Here is a 14,800-nt window from a genome sequence, read left to right on the forward strand (position 1 = left end):
GTTATATGCCCCCGGTGAACGTCCACAGCTGTGCGCACTCGGGTTTATACGTTGATTTACTTCTACCTTCAGTCTTTACAGCTCATTTACATTCGAACATCTAATTCCGGTTTGTTATGTGAACTCTGACTTGGAAACGTCAGCAAAACAACAACAATCTGGGTTGTGTAGTAATAAGAAGCCTCCAGGAATAATTTCCTAATTCCATAATGAAAAAGAAAAAGACTTCGACCTTTATACGTCTGTTTTAGTTTTGTTAAGGACACACAGACTACTTATATCTATTTATAATCTATAAACCTAAATCCCGATCGATCATATCTTATCTTTTCACGTGGAGTTGTGAAACAGCGCCACCCTCTGGTGGGGTGCGTTTGACTGGAAAACTCTTTCCAAAGGTTGATTTTCAGAAAGTTCCGAGTTGTTTTTATTTTTTATTTTTACATAAAATCGTATTCAAGTCATTCAGCATCATCATCATCATCATCATCATCATGGTGATGGTATCACTGGTTTGACAAGTAAACTAAATATATTTATCAAAGGAAAGCAAGAAGCAACTCGCTGTTGTCTCTATTTGAACATGGAGTCCATTGATTATTCTGCTTTACCCCCCTTTCAAATAACTTTTTGAATGTTTTTGACTATTGCTGAGATGGGCAGAACAATAGTAACAATTCTGGATAGAAATGCTATTTAGTAAAAAACAAAAACGCGCATCCCCACGGATCCACTTACCAAGTTTACCTGCTGGACTGTTTTGCTCCATTGCGATTTCAGGCGTCAGAAATCACCACGCGTGGGGCTAAAAGTCCTCTTTCTCGTCCAGAGTGGGTGTCGGTTACAGAAACCAGTTTGCTCGTCGCATTAAAAAATGTAAACTCTGTTCTCCGTCACACCCGATAGATCCGAAAAACCAGTGCGCAGTCAGCGCCAGCCCCATTCGTGCTTTCCATTCCGTCCACACCCACGGCAACACCGGTCAGACAAGAAAAACACCAAGTCACTGAAAAACCCAGATGCCACACTTAGGAATTGAATTCTAACAACATGGATTGGAAATGAACTTTTAATTTATGAGCTTTTAAGTGTTGTGAAGATGCATTTTGACTTTTCGCCTCATTCAGCCTGAGATTTGTTTAAATAAAGGTGCAATAAAAACATTTGTCATTCACTGCCCAAGGTGTGTGTGTTTGCCTTTGCCCTCTATCCTTTGTGCCACATGCACAAAGGATAAATAAAGGCTCTCTCTGGCAATACAAATGTGAATTATAAAAGGGGTCTTGGATTTTTGCTGCTGTCAGCGACACCGAATTCTTCACTTTACTACTTTGAAGTAGTACATGGTGAACAAAAGTATTTGTTTAAATGGAACAACAAGCCTCTACTCATTGCAATGATGTTGTCTTCTATATTAGGTTTTGGACAGATCCCTCTTTGTGCGACTTTATTATGCCAGCTTGTTCGGTCTTATGAACGGGGGCAAGTCTTGTAGAAGAAGAAAAAAAAGAGTCTGGCAAAGCACGAGACTACAAAGTAAGCTCGACAACGGGCCCTTTGATAATCCCACTTGAACATTCCATGGAGCTGATCGTCAGTGTGTGTTTTTTGCTGTTGTTGTTGTGGGAATCCTTTCAATTTAGAGAAAACCCAACCACCCATACATCCATTTCAGTAGTTATAACATTCACCCAGACATTCACGATCAGGTAATTCCAGTGCCTCGTTGCATTCCTGCATTGTATAATCCTTTAAATGCTTCCTCATGCTGAAGGAGAAAATGAAGAACATCTTATTTGCCTGTCTGTATCAGTGACAGTGTGCGGGTGTGATTGTTTAGTAAACTAGCTGCAGGTTGTCTCATGACGTACGGTGGCTGAGTCAGTGCAGGAGGTCATTATTCATAGAAAAACGTGCAAATGCATTCAAATCAAAGTTTATAAAACCACTAACGCCTTCCTTCAGTGTTAATCAGGCCCAAGATTGAAATGCTGGCAAAGACCTGATGTGTCAAAACAAGGATTGACTATTGCATAAAAAAGCACCCTATTGTTGTATTCTTACTCCTCTTAAAATATCGTTTTACCGAGTGTGAATACCGTTCCACACGTCTGATATTTCTTCAGACAAAATAATTTTCATTCTTCATGCTCTGTACTCTCAGGAAATTGAAGATTATTATTTAAAATCCAACAGAGAATATCTTTAAATCAGATTTCGCAGTTTTCTTTTCCCTAACAATTGACCTTTCCGGGACACGCCCCCCCCCCCCGCCCCCCTCGTTCCCAAGCGCGGAAATACCTCCGGCCGTCGCTATGACAACCACAACAACAAAACATGGCAGACGAGGCGTGAGCGGCCAAATACTTCAACAAAATTGACCTTTAGTTCCGATTTTCTGAACTTATAAACACTTTTTTTTTTTAGCTTCAACTCGTTAACCTAGTTGTTGGTTAAATTTAGCATGAATTGTTAGCTTCACCTGGCTAAATATTTGAGCGACGTGTCATGCTACGAGAACCAGAACCCGGAAACACGTCGCGGTCGGATCCGTCCGTGACTCGTCACAGACCGGCGTCATTAAAATCACAGGTAATGAACACCTGCTGGTCAACAGGTGTTATTACAACAACATTCGACTCCATCATGTAAACGTGAAGGTGATTATCATCGCATTTTAAAAACCTCTTTCTCCTATAGGATATTTCTCATGTGTTCGGGAGCACATTCAAAGAACTTTATACCAAAGACGTCACTGGCGAAGACACTTTGTCCAACCTCATCAAGACGGACAAAGGACGGAGCCGCTACCATAACAGACACGTGGAAGAGCTTCAGCAGGTAACTGCTAAGAGGAACGCAGGAATGCATTGCGTGCCAAATCTGCCTCGTGAATCTGAATGATTCTGTTCGATCATTCAGGCTCATTTTGAATACCGCCAGCGCGTGAGAGAGGCTGACATGTTGGAGAATCATATAATCCAGGCCAGAGCTCGGGCTGAAGAAACAGAGCGCCAGGCCTACGAAAGGAAGAGAGACATGATGGGGGAGCGCTGTGATCAGCCGGGCCTCCTTCCAGGTGAGCTGGAAACAGGGATCGATGTGTAAATGTTGTAAGTCACTCACACCAGGGATGCTACACTGTTCTTTTATTGCGTCTCTGCTGTGTATTTTCAGTCAAATCAGCCTTTTCCTGGTGTGCGGACAGTGATCTCCTCAGAATGAACGACCTGATTTCCCCGCGGGATTACTTAACGGCACACAAACCACCAGAGCAAGCGCCAGCCGCAAGTACATTCTGCTCTCCGTGAATCGTCTTGAATGTTTAATGAACGGTGTGCCGTGGGTCAATATTTCGGTCACGTTATTTCTTTTTCCTGTCAGTGAAATACAATCCCAACAAACCCACCGTCGCCTACTCCATGCGTGCGTCGAGGGGGCCTCAGGATGACGGTTACACGCCGATCCCCGGTCCAGAAAGGAATGAGTCAGATCTCAGCTTGACCTTGGAATCCAGCTCAGATACCCCAAAGCGGAAGACAACTCAGAGTGAGGTGAGGAATCTGATGCTCAGAATACATGGATTTATTTTGTGTCTTTTTCAGATATAGAATTAAAAAAAAAAGAATGTCCGCAATCCGTTTTGTGAAGCCAAAGACGAAAGAAACTACAAAATGAGACAACAGGGATTAAAACAGAACATAATATATGTTAAAATATTATAAATTGTTATTAGAAAGCATCACTAAAATCTGTTTCAGCAGCTGCACCAGACCAAATCCAGACTAAAGTGGAAGGATGAGCCGAGCACAAAGGATCGGGCAGAGGGACGGGAATACCTTCAGAGGCTGAAAGACCGACACGGCTTCCTACGCAATCCTCGCTTCCTTCCTCCAGATGCGCAGCAGGGCGGCACGTCCCTCATCCGACTGCGAACCAGAGTGGGGAAGGCGGAGCAAAGGTGTCGTGTGAGAATAAAGGCCCGGTTCATTATTTCACAGTAAACGCCACATATGAAAGTAGCGTCTCGATCGTATTCTTTGTCTTTCCAAGTGAGTTACTGTGTTACATGTGCTTTATTACTTCACGAATCTGAGCCAGAGTGAGCCGTCACCCTCTGCATCCTCAAAAATACACGATAGTCCCATATAGATAATTAAATCTGGAGCGCGAAACACTTTAAATAGATTTAATTTTCCCACATGTAAAAAGTAATTTCAGGACCAACCTTTTTATTCCGCCTTACTGTCTTATTACATTCTTAATCAAATCTTTCTTGGGTTGCACACGGTCATGTTTGCATTGCAGACTGACTGACTTGAAATGACACAACGTAAATATTACAGGAGATCCAGACAGAATAATCATGTTTGTGTTCTTGTGCCCTTCCTCTCTGAAAGCGCCGCTGAGGAACCCGCTCCGGTTTTCCTCGCCGATCCTTCGGTGGTGGTTTTCGCCGACTACAGCAAGGGACAGGTTTACGAGGTACGCTTCAGAGGTGTCAGACGTGTGATTTATACTCATCATTACAAAGGAAAAAAACCCGCAACTCATCATCAAAGAGTGCTCAGTGTTTGAAATGATATGTCGTAACGCATCCCGGCCTACTTCAGACAACAATGCAGCTGAAAAACTTGACTTCTGCAAGCCGCCAGGTCCGAGTCATCCCTCCTACCACTCCTTACTTCTCGATTGGCCTGGGTGAGCTATTCCCTTTATTCCGATTGGCTCATGCAACTGTATCATTTCCCCTGTTGGCAGCAAACAAGAAAGTGATTGTATCAAAAAGAATGTTTTGAGGAGCAGTCATGCAGCTCTTAAATGCACACCAGCATCTCCTACTGCATCAAACACAGCAGTACAGGGTGGAAAAACACGGACGCGACAGTGATGAGAGAAGGGGCTGATCTTCAGATGCTTCCCAGGGAGATTCCCCGGCGAGGGTGGTGTCGTTGCCCCGGGGATGAGCTGTAAATACACGGTCCGCTTCGCTCCAGACTCCCTGGGGGACTATGAGGACTTCATTGTAGTGGAGACTCAGGCCGAAGAGCCGCTGGTGGTGTCCATTGTGGCGAAACGACCCCCTCCAGTGCTCACGTGTGAGTCTCCTTTAAATCTGCCAACCTTAAGATTGTAGCCGTTCTCACGTCATGAGGTCATCGATATGCTAATCTGCTACAGTACCGAGAGTCCTGGACTGTGGCTGTTGTCTGGTCGGAGGAGTAAAGTTTGTTGAGTTCTCGTGCAAAAACGTCGGGCTCAGCAGTGGGACCTTCCTCATCATCCCGAAAAACCAGTGGCCAGCGTCAAACTTCAGGGTAAACAATCTCCGACACGTAAACACACAGTACAAAGTGTAGTCATCAAGCATGTGCATGAAAGGTTATCAGTCTTTCTTTCTTTTTTTTATATATATATATAGTCTCTAGCAAGAACTCACTACTCTGAGGAGCCGCCCTTCGCTGTGAGCCCGTCTCTTTTTCTCCTGCAGCCAGGAGAGGCCACTGTGGTGGAGGTGAGGATAAGATGCCGGTAAATGTAAAGAAATGATGAAGACATTTGCATATCCCTTCTGTGTTTACAGGTGGTTTTCTTCCCCACCACCGCTGAGAAGAGCGGCCACGTTTTCACCGTGGTGTGCGACAAATGCCAGGTGAAGGACATTTCCGTCAAAGGTGAATCTTTCTTGAGCGATCAGAAATGTTTCTGAGACGGTACGCCTTTTAGGCCTGTCTCTTGTGTGACGTGTTGTTTCCCAGGCGAGGGCCAGCTGATTGCGCTCGAGCTTGTGTCGGTATCTGGGACGCCGGAGCCTCCTGCGGTGCGAGAGACGCGTGACCTCACGGCAGAGCACTTTGTCAGCTTCGGCCCGTGTAACCCTCGTTCTGAACAACAGAGGAAAATCATCATTAGGAACAACGTGTACGTCTCTCCCCTTCGAATGCAATCGTGGGGAAGCATTAAATAGCAATTTATGATTTTATGATTTTATGCCTCACAGCGACAGCAGCTCAGTCAGTCGAGAGACGGCTCTTAAACTGAAGCGCTGGAATTTTGCCCGGCGTGTTTCTGTATTCGCAAAATTAAAAATAATAGCTTCTGTGCAGATTATTTTCCTTTTAAGGGATCATGAATCTCTGACATCCTGTCTCCATGGGGTTTGCAGCCACTTGGAGCTGCCTTTCCACTGGCAGATAATGAAGCCCAACCTGCGCCCTCTGCTTCCTTGGGAAGTCCCAGAGCCTTCCCATATCCAGTTCCACCTGGTCACAGATGATGCTTTCCGTGTCAGCCCCCTAACAGGGGTTCTGGCTCCCTGTCAGGAACAAGAGTTTCTGTTCACCTTCTGTCCTGAAGAGGTACCGAAAAAGGAGACAAGCTATTCTAAGTCTGATAGCCGAAAAGCAGCGTTTTATTAATTGATGTTTGTTTCATATGTTTTCTTAAGTTGAAGGATTACCACAGTGTCTGCCACTTAGTCCTGAGGGACGTACCCCAGCTGCCACCAGAGCCCAGTGACACTGGGTAAAGTTCCTGTGACTGTGTGTTCAGTTATAGAAGTGTTTAAGATAAATATTAGCATGCAAATCTGCCATTCTGGAAAAAAAAAAGAAACTCTTCACATCATTAGGATCTCTGTGTGTGGAAATTTAGCATCCAGCAGCCCCTGCGCCCTGGATCCACGGTGAGCGATGTCATTGCCATGGAGATAGAGGTCAAAGGGTCAACACAGCCGCACCAAGTCCTGCTGGAGCCCTATGCTGTTGTTATCCCTGGAGACATTTATATTTGCACAACCACCCGCAGACATTTCAAGGTGATCGAAGCCACACGACTCTCACGTTAACTGTAAGTGGCTGATTCCCGTCGAATCCCAGTTACAGCGATTCACGGTGTTCCTTCGTCTTGTGTGTTTATCAGATGTGGAATCACAGTAAAACAGGCATCGCTTTCAACTGGGAGCGAAGCAGCAGCAGCCACATAATAGAAGTAGTGCCCGCTACTGGAAGGATAGGTGTGTCACACAGCACGATAGTCCGATAACGCAAGAATAAACGCCCTCCTTTAAATGCATCCATTGGAATTTGCGCTTTATAAATTGCGAAGTGCGATTCGTTTCATTTTCACGGCTCGGTATTGATTGACTTATCCCAGAGGAGAACGAGTGCTTTGATTTCGACCTGCTTGTCACCGGAGTGAAGCCAGAGAGGCTCGTCACCACTCTGGATTGCTCCATAGAGCACGCTCACCAGCCTGTCACTTTGGCCCTGGAAGTCTCGTTCAAGGTGAGAAAAACGTCCTCGCACACCTGACCCTTCCTCGTTAGGGGTTTGCTGCTGTGACACTCTGTGTGAACCGTCGTGTGACTGCCGATAGGGCCCCGTGGTGACCCTCAGCGAGCCCAGTGTGGACTTCGGGCTGGTGAAGCTTGGAGAACGACCGCAGACCTCGCTGCTCCTCACCAACGCCACCCAGCTGGAGGCCTCCTGGGCCCTGAAGGAGAGGGAGGACCGTAAAGACGCACAGGTGTTACTCAGTGAAGCAATTTAGCACCTGCGTTTCATTCGTTCGCTCATCTCCCTGAACCGTTTTGTCCGTTACCGGGTCGTGCTGGAGCCTCTCCCAGCAGTCAACGGCCGAGAGGCCGGGCACACCCTGGACAAGCCGCCAGTTCATCACAGGGCCCCACACACACACAGACACACATTCACACACACTCTCACACCTATGGGCACCCGATTTGCATGTTTTTGGTGGCTGGAGGAAGCCGGAGAACCCGGGGAGAACCCACGCAGACACGTTTTTTTTTTTTTTTGCAAATCTCTGTTGCTCAGATCTCGGTGGAGCCCTGCAGAGGTGTGTTGCCCCCCCTGGCCTCCTGCAGTGTGGATGTTCTATTCAAGCCACATTTTTGCCAGCAGTATGAAGCGGAGCTGGAGCTGACAGTGCAGGATGGGACAGGATGGTGAGGATGGCCTTTTCTTGGAAGTTTTCACGCCTCGATTTCAAGCTTTTCTTGTATAATCCTCGTCTTAAGGGCAGCTGGCGCTCACATCAAACAGTGATTGTCCTCAGTGAGGGTTCCTGCTGTCGAGGTGTGACACCAGCTGTGTATTTGTTCCAGTCACCTGTCGGTACACGCGGATGTGCAGTCTCCTCAGGTGTGTCTGCTAAACTGTGAGCTGCTCTTCTCTGACCTCTACGTCGGAATTCCCGCAAAGGCAACCGTCACTCTCTTTAACCAGACCCTGCTGCCCGCACGCTTCAGCTGGACGGTACGTCCGTGTCACTTTTTTGTATGAACATTCCTGCCATCGTGTCCGCGGTGCATCATCGGGTCGCTTGCACTATACTATCAGTTCGAGTGTGTCGTGTGTGTTTTTTGTGTTCTGCCCATCAGCCTCAGCTTCAGGGTCGACACGCTGAGCTGTGCTCGGCCAGTTTCCACCCCTCCTGTGGATCTTTGGGGCCGAACGCCGGCCTGGAGGTCACAGTTAACTTTACCTCTCACACAGATGTGAGTGCAGTTATTAAGACACCAGGAAGTCACCGGGTAAAGTGAAGAGTGCAGCTAAAAGATGCATCGATTCTGTTTCCTTTTGTCCAGCTGGAGACTGAAGTGGCTGCTCTCTGCGAGGTCCAGGAGACGAACTTGCCTGTTGCTCTTCACATCATTGCGTCCAAAGCGAAGAATCTTAGCGTGTCCTACTCGCTTCCCAGTGACCGGCGGTAACCTTTGATTCAGCACCGACCAGCTGCACTAATCAAACATACCCAGATGTATTATCACAACTGGGCCCTCTGATTTCAGCTCCTCTCCAGACGACGCAACCTCCTCAACGCTGCTGCTTGACTTTGGAGAGGCCACGTTGAAGAGAGCTGTTACAAACCAGTTATTGATGACCAATCAAACCGCCATCCCTGCCGCGTTCGCCATAGAGGCAGAGTATTTCTCTTGCCGTGCCTCACAGGCAAATAGCCCGTCAGAGACAGGGTAAGAGGGAGCTCGTATTCACCAACTGCCATGAATAATGGATCAAAGAATGACTTTGCCGCCGCTGCAGATGTGACACCAACTGCATTTCAAATTGCAGATCCGGGTACGTCAGGAAACCGCTTCACTCGGTCCAAGCTAAGAAGGTTGAGGACAAAGCACACGAGGGTAAGCGTGCAGACGTTTAAACGTGAGCAAATTAGTGGTGTAACGTTTTCTGACTCCTTTTCCCGTATCTGTCGGCAGATTTTGTGAGCAGCCTGTTGGCTGGTGGAAAAGGCGCAGCTTTCTCCGTCTCGCCAGACACCGGGATGCTGGGGCCGTTTGAGACCCAGACCGTGGAGGTCACCGCCTACAATGACATGTGGGGGGAATACAGAGATCGCCTCGTGTGCAAAGTATGGCGATACCTTCTCCAGCAGGATTCAGATAACAAGCCTCAGTTTTCACACATCCATTCTCTGAATTTCACTGATGAATGACTATTGAAATGTAATTCTTTCCTCCCACAGGTGGGGGAGCTCGAGGCCACGTTCATTCCCATGCAGATGACAGTGAAAGGTTGTCCTCTCTATTTCCAGATGACAGGCCAGCATCCAGACAGGCAGAACCAGGGACCGGACATTCAGTCTGTTCCAACGTCCTTTTCTCCAGTTTAATCTGCCATCATTGCTTTTTTATTTCACGGCATTTGACATCCACCGTTTGCATCGTCAGGTTTGGGACTCATTTATCCGGAGGTGACACAGTGTCTCGTTCTCTTCGGATCAACAATCCCACCATGTTTGGTGCGTATAATCAGGAAGACAATTAAAATGAAAAGGTTGTTTTCGACTTCTGATTCTCCCCTGGTTGCCGCTTCAGTCTTTTGCAGGGGTTGGAAACCAAAACTAGCTCCCCTTTGTGAAAGCTAATCTGAATATTTATACGCTGCCAGATATTCGCGCCGACTGGGGAACATACAATGTGGATCCTGGTGACCGTAAACTGGTGGATGTGTTGGTGGCGTACGGGGAGGCCTTCCCGATCAAAGATGCAGATGGAAACGAGGTGACGAGTGGAGCTTTGAGGATTTCTGATGGAAGCATCCAAACGGAAAGATGGGAAAGAAATGAGACTCCGGACTCGGAGGGGACGAGCTCCTCCCTCCAAAGCCGGACAGTGAGTCCATTTATATCTCAATTCGGATTCAGAACAACAGAAATAAACATTTAAGTCTCTTGGAAATTCTCAAGCTTTTCAATGCCAGGAAGTTTAATCATGCAAAAAATTATGAATTTTATCCTTTCCTTTCAGGATGGGGAGGAATATATATCCGTGGGTGTCTGTGAGGAAGAGGAGAGGAGAAAACTCTTCTCTGTCCATGTCAGACCCCACATGGGCAACCTCTCTGATTACCCATACTGCATCACACCTCAGCAGATAGTATGTTGCTTAGATTTGCATCCCTTTGGCACTTAAATCCTCACTTTAGCGAAACAAATCCATATGTATCTGCTTTGTATCTAAAGGTGATCCCAGCAAAAGGCAGCGGCACAATCCACGTGTCTTTCACTCCTTTGACTCTTTCCGGGTCGGTTTGTGAATCCAGATGTGTGGGTTTGGCTCTGGGCTTCCTGAGCTTAGACTCTAAGGTGAAACTGATATTTCAATTTTAAGTCCTTTAAAATTGAAATTGTTTAATTTAAATAATAGCAATCGTGTTATTGCATTGGATGTTTTGCAGATGGCTGCGTGTGTCCCTGGGAAAGTTGGAAGAGCTCAGGGTTTGGATTTGGAGCCTGTCAGACTGAATTTACTTGCAGTCGTGAAGCCGGCAGCGTAAGAAATTCCAATCATAATATTTATATCTCAAATTTAATGCATTAAACAAAATGTTTTTTCCTAAAATTAGCTACGGTTGGACCCGAAGAGCTCAGACATGGTCCAATTAGGTTTCATATGTCCCTCCCTCCCTGTTGCTGCAGGCTGTTTGTGCAGATGGAGGAGGAAGAGGAGGTGCTGAAGTTTCGTGCCTCAGCTGGTGATTTACTGAAGGGAGACGCAGAGTCGGTCGGTGTCAGAAATCTGCAATAATAAGTGTTTGCATGAGGTGCTGATCGTGTACGGTGTCTCTGATTGATCGTGGTTGTTTTCCGATTGTTTCGCTTTGTAGCTGGTAGTTCGAGAATTTGACGTAACCCAGACGCTTCAGCTGAAAAACACCTTAGAGATGCCCCTATACTTCAGACTGGGGACTCCGCCTCCATTCTTAGTGCTTAAGCCTCAGCCTCGAACCAGCAACTCCAGCCATCCACCTACTGGCGAAGGCCAGCCTCTGAGGCTGCAGCCACAGCGCAGCATCCAGGTCAAGTTCTGGCTCATTTATGATGTCGATACATAATTTAATCTGAAGTAAGGTCATTTATCGTACATTTCCTCCTGTGTTGACCAGGTGAAGGTGGCCTTCCACTGCTCCATGTCCCTTCTGGATTATGCAGACGAGGAGGTCCCTCCTGGAGGGATGCTGATCCACGGCGCCGGGGGGCGGAGGAAGATGAGGTTCCAGCGAAACCTCCTGATTCACTACAGCAACAACAGCCTGCAGGTTAGAGACTGTCTCTGAAAATTCAGAGGTAACTAAAACATATCTAACGGCCCCTCTGCTTTGGGCAGACGGTGTCTCTTCAGGCAGATTTGGATCTTCCCACTGTCCACCTGTCCACTGACAGCATCCACTTTGGGTTCTGCTATGTGGGAGAGACACAGACAAAGGAGGTTAGCCTCTGCAGCGAAGGAGCCCACACCTACTGGAAATCACTGATAGGTTAGAACTCAGCTACATCCACGTTCACTCCAGTGCTCAGACAGTGACTCCAGAGATTTAGTTCTTCATTTATGCACTAATTGGCTGCACAAGTTGGAATGTTTTCCCCCTATATGCTGTTATTTGGAATCACATACTGTACATTTGTCATTTCGTAGACCCGATTGAAGGAGACTCCCATGTGTTCAGAATGACTCCGGACTCCGGGCTTCTCAGGTCCAAGGAGCTAAACGTCACCAGCTGCAGCCAATGCCTTCAGATCCGCTTCACTCCTACGTAACCAGAGCGCACATAGCAAAACCGCTATTAGTGTCTACACAGGGATCTTAATATAAGACAACTGATTAGGCTTGTCTCATATGTGTTGCAGTGGGGACAGGGAGTTCAGGGCCACGGCGGTGATCCGGTCTCCTCTGGTGAAGACTCCTCTCACTCTGAAACTCCAGGGAACAGGATCCTTTGATGAAGCGTACACGTCTGATGTCCTGATAACATCACAGCCACCGCCTGATATGTAACCTGCTGTCCTTCAATAAACTCATTTGTTGTCCTTTTATGTATGATAGGCAAATAAATATAAAGAATAATATGTCAGGTCCCTGTTAATTTATTTACCTACATACACAGGTACAATTAATAATTTAAGGAATAGTTTTCAGTGTTAAACTCCAGGAGACAGGAGAGCCAGTTTGATCTGAGGATCATTGTTGCATCGCCTCTCTAATAATCTCCAATCTCTAATAAATGACCGGCCGCTCTGCAGCTTTTATCAGACTCTGGCTGCTCTGTGTTTGAACTCGCTGAGCCGTTATCACCTGATGTGTAGCTGATGTGATGACCTGGAGCCAACGTTCTCCTCTTGGGACCACCCATCCCCCCCACAGGGAATCTCAGTTTTTGCCCACAGGAAATTCAACATTGGCAGTAACGTTTGATCTGGAAATAGAAATCACTTCTCTGGTATTTTTCACTTTTTGACATGGCTGCCAAAAGGCCTTATTGATTTCCGACTAGTCGATATCAGCTGAGGGTCACCCCGAGCAGAAAATGGATTTTTCCTCAAGACCTTTTTTTTTTTACAAAGCATAAATATAGTGGGGGGGGGGGGGGGGGGGAGCCCAAAGCAACAATTTACGCAAGTAGTGCTTTAACATACACTTATAATCTTGCACTAGTACTGCAGGAAGGTAAAGTCTGCTGTGGCTCTTTGTGTGAAGGAGATCTTTGCATCTTCTCTGTCTTTTATCTTGAGCTACATCATCTTGGGTCTCTGGAAGAGAGTAACCTCATCAATGGGATGTTTTTGGTTCTATTTTCCTTTGTTTAAACATTTTGAATTTCTTGAATAAATATTTTACACTTTGATAATAACTCTGCCTCCTCTGACCTCTTCAGGGATGCAGGACTTTTTTGTTGGCACAATGTGTCGTATGTGAACGTCATTATTTCAAACTGCAAAAGATGATCCTCACGTTTGCAAATGTAGCAACATTGTGCACCAAGAACAAATGAGAATTTATGACATGACATCTGGTCAGCGCTGTTGTGTGATGAATTGTCCTTGATCTATAAGACATGAATAATATCCACCCATGCGTCATCTTTTGTATTCAGTTACACAATGTGGAAAAAAGCATTTCCATAATTTAAGCGACTGCAGGAGACCTCAAATCTCTCAGTAATACTGAAAAGTGATGCTGCAAAAAAACAACAACAACAAAATCCAAAAGAGGCGCACACATCCAAACACATCCAACAGCTGCCTGTGATGTTCGTCTACAGCACAGTTCAGCATTGCAAATCCACTGAGGGATGCAAATTCACAATTGATATTCATTGCACTCAGGCTGTCGTACACACAGGGCAAGGGCATGTCTGATCACAACAAAAGACGAGCAACGTGGAACTAATCTTGAAAAGAGCGACCCTGAAGCTGAGGTGAGAGGAACGCTTGGTACTCTGATGCTCCACTGTGCAAATAATTGGAGATGGTACTTGGTTATGTTTTTGTGCCTGTTATTAGTTTTTGGCAAACTGATCTTTTCACACATGCGGTGAAGCTGCTCTAGTTATTTAGTAATCTGTGCTATATATAAATGTTTCTAAATTATTTCTTTTTTATTCTTTTTACATTATTAGAAGTCCAATAGATTTGAAATCTTTTTTGTATAATGGGGGTGGGTTTTAATAAGTTATATTCTTCTCACTCCTTTTCAAGCACTATATGAGGAATTATTTGCTATTTCTTGTGTACATGACATTTGGTGTTTTGTTTTGGACACATTTATTGTTTTTTTTTTTGAAGAAATATGGTTTCTTGTACACGAAAAGGTATTATTTATTGTATTTAATTTTTATTCTGTTTGAAACAAACAATAAACTAAACTAAACAGTTCATGAATTACGCTCCCTCATTTTTCTGCGCACATGTTGCACGTCCTCAGGTGTCCACCAGGGGGCGGCAAACTCTCTCCTGGTTTTTTCTTACGCCGCTGCCGTGGAAACGCACCACCGGAGAGCGTCACCAACTTCCTGTAGCTGTCGTTGTTGATGAGCTCCAGGGAGAAACTCGGCTCGCTTCTCTAGTGCGTGTGGAGACAAGAACAAGAGCAGGGTGAGAAAACTTTACTCGTAAACACGACAACCATTGCGGCGTTGCCTTCCTCTCTGTGAGACGCAGCTCGAGGACTCCGCAGCCCGGTAGAAGAAGATCCGGCCCGCCTGAACACAGTTTGAGATTTCTGCGCGTCTCCGCTGACAGTTTCCGGATATCAGCGCACTAAATTTTTAGGGGGAAGATTTTGCTCTGCAATTTTTTGGGGGATTTTTTTTTTCCCCCCGTCTGACAATTCACGTATTCGCCGAAGAATCGATTTCCATAAAGCCTTCAAGCAACAAGCAGAACATGAAGACGTGCAGATAACAAGGTAGGAGAGTCCAGGAGAGTTGGGGGGGGGGGGGGGAAGAGTAAATTTGATTAATTATACCCCCCCCCCCCC

General features: G+C 46.1%; 1 protein-coding gene across 1 annotated transcript; it reads left to right on the forward strand.

Moving 5' to 3' along the window:
* The first annotated feature begins 2,508 nt into the window (after positions 1-2,508).
* On the forward strand, positions 2,509-12,319 carry dlec1 (DLEC1 cilia and flagella associated protein). The gene is made up of 38 exons (XM_068748249.1): positions 2,509-2,592; positions 2,701-2,841; positions 2,923-3,079; positions 3,178-3,291; positions 3,385-3,554; positions 3,762-3,985; positions 4,401-4,485; positions 4,614-4,701; positions 4,926-5,099; positions 5,182-5,318; positions 5,423-5,515; positions 5,585-5,675; positions 5,760-5,922; positions 6,167-6,359; positions 6,449-6,525; positions 6,655-6,817; positions 6,922-7,015; positions 7,156-7,286; positions 7,378-7,527; positions 7,836-7,966; positions 8,126-8,276; positions 8,402-8,527; positions 8,615-8,727; positions 8,813-8,995; positions 9,096-9,163; positions 9,242-9,393; positions 9,508-9,623; positions 9,713-9,783; positions 9,933-10,156; positions 10,292-10,420; positions 10,507-10,629; positions 10,722-10,816; positions 10,963-11,047; positions 11,151-11,342; positions 11,430-11,582; positions 11,651-11,801; positions 11,960-12,077; positions 12,172-12,319. Exons 1-38 carry the CDS (start codon positions 2,509-2,511, stop codon positions 12,317-12,319), a joined length of 5,058 nt encoding a protein of 1,685 aa, XP_068604350.1.
* The last annotated feature ends 2,481 nt before the right edge of the window (positions 12,320-14,800 follow it).

Source organism: Brachionichthys hirsutus, chromosome 14 (assembly GCF_040956055.1).
Source record: "Brachionichthys hirsutus isolate HB-005 chromosome 14, CSIRO-AGI_Bhir_v1, whole genome shotgun sequence".
Lineage (NCBI taxonomy): Eukaryota > Metazoa > Chordata > Actinopteri > Lophiiformes > Brachionichthyidae > Brachionichthys > Brachionichthys hirsutus.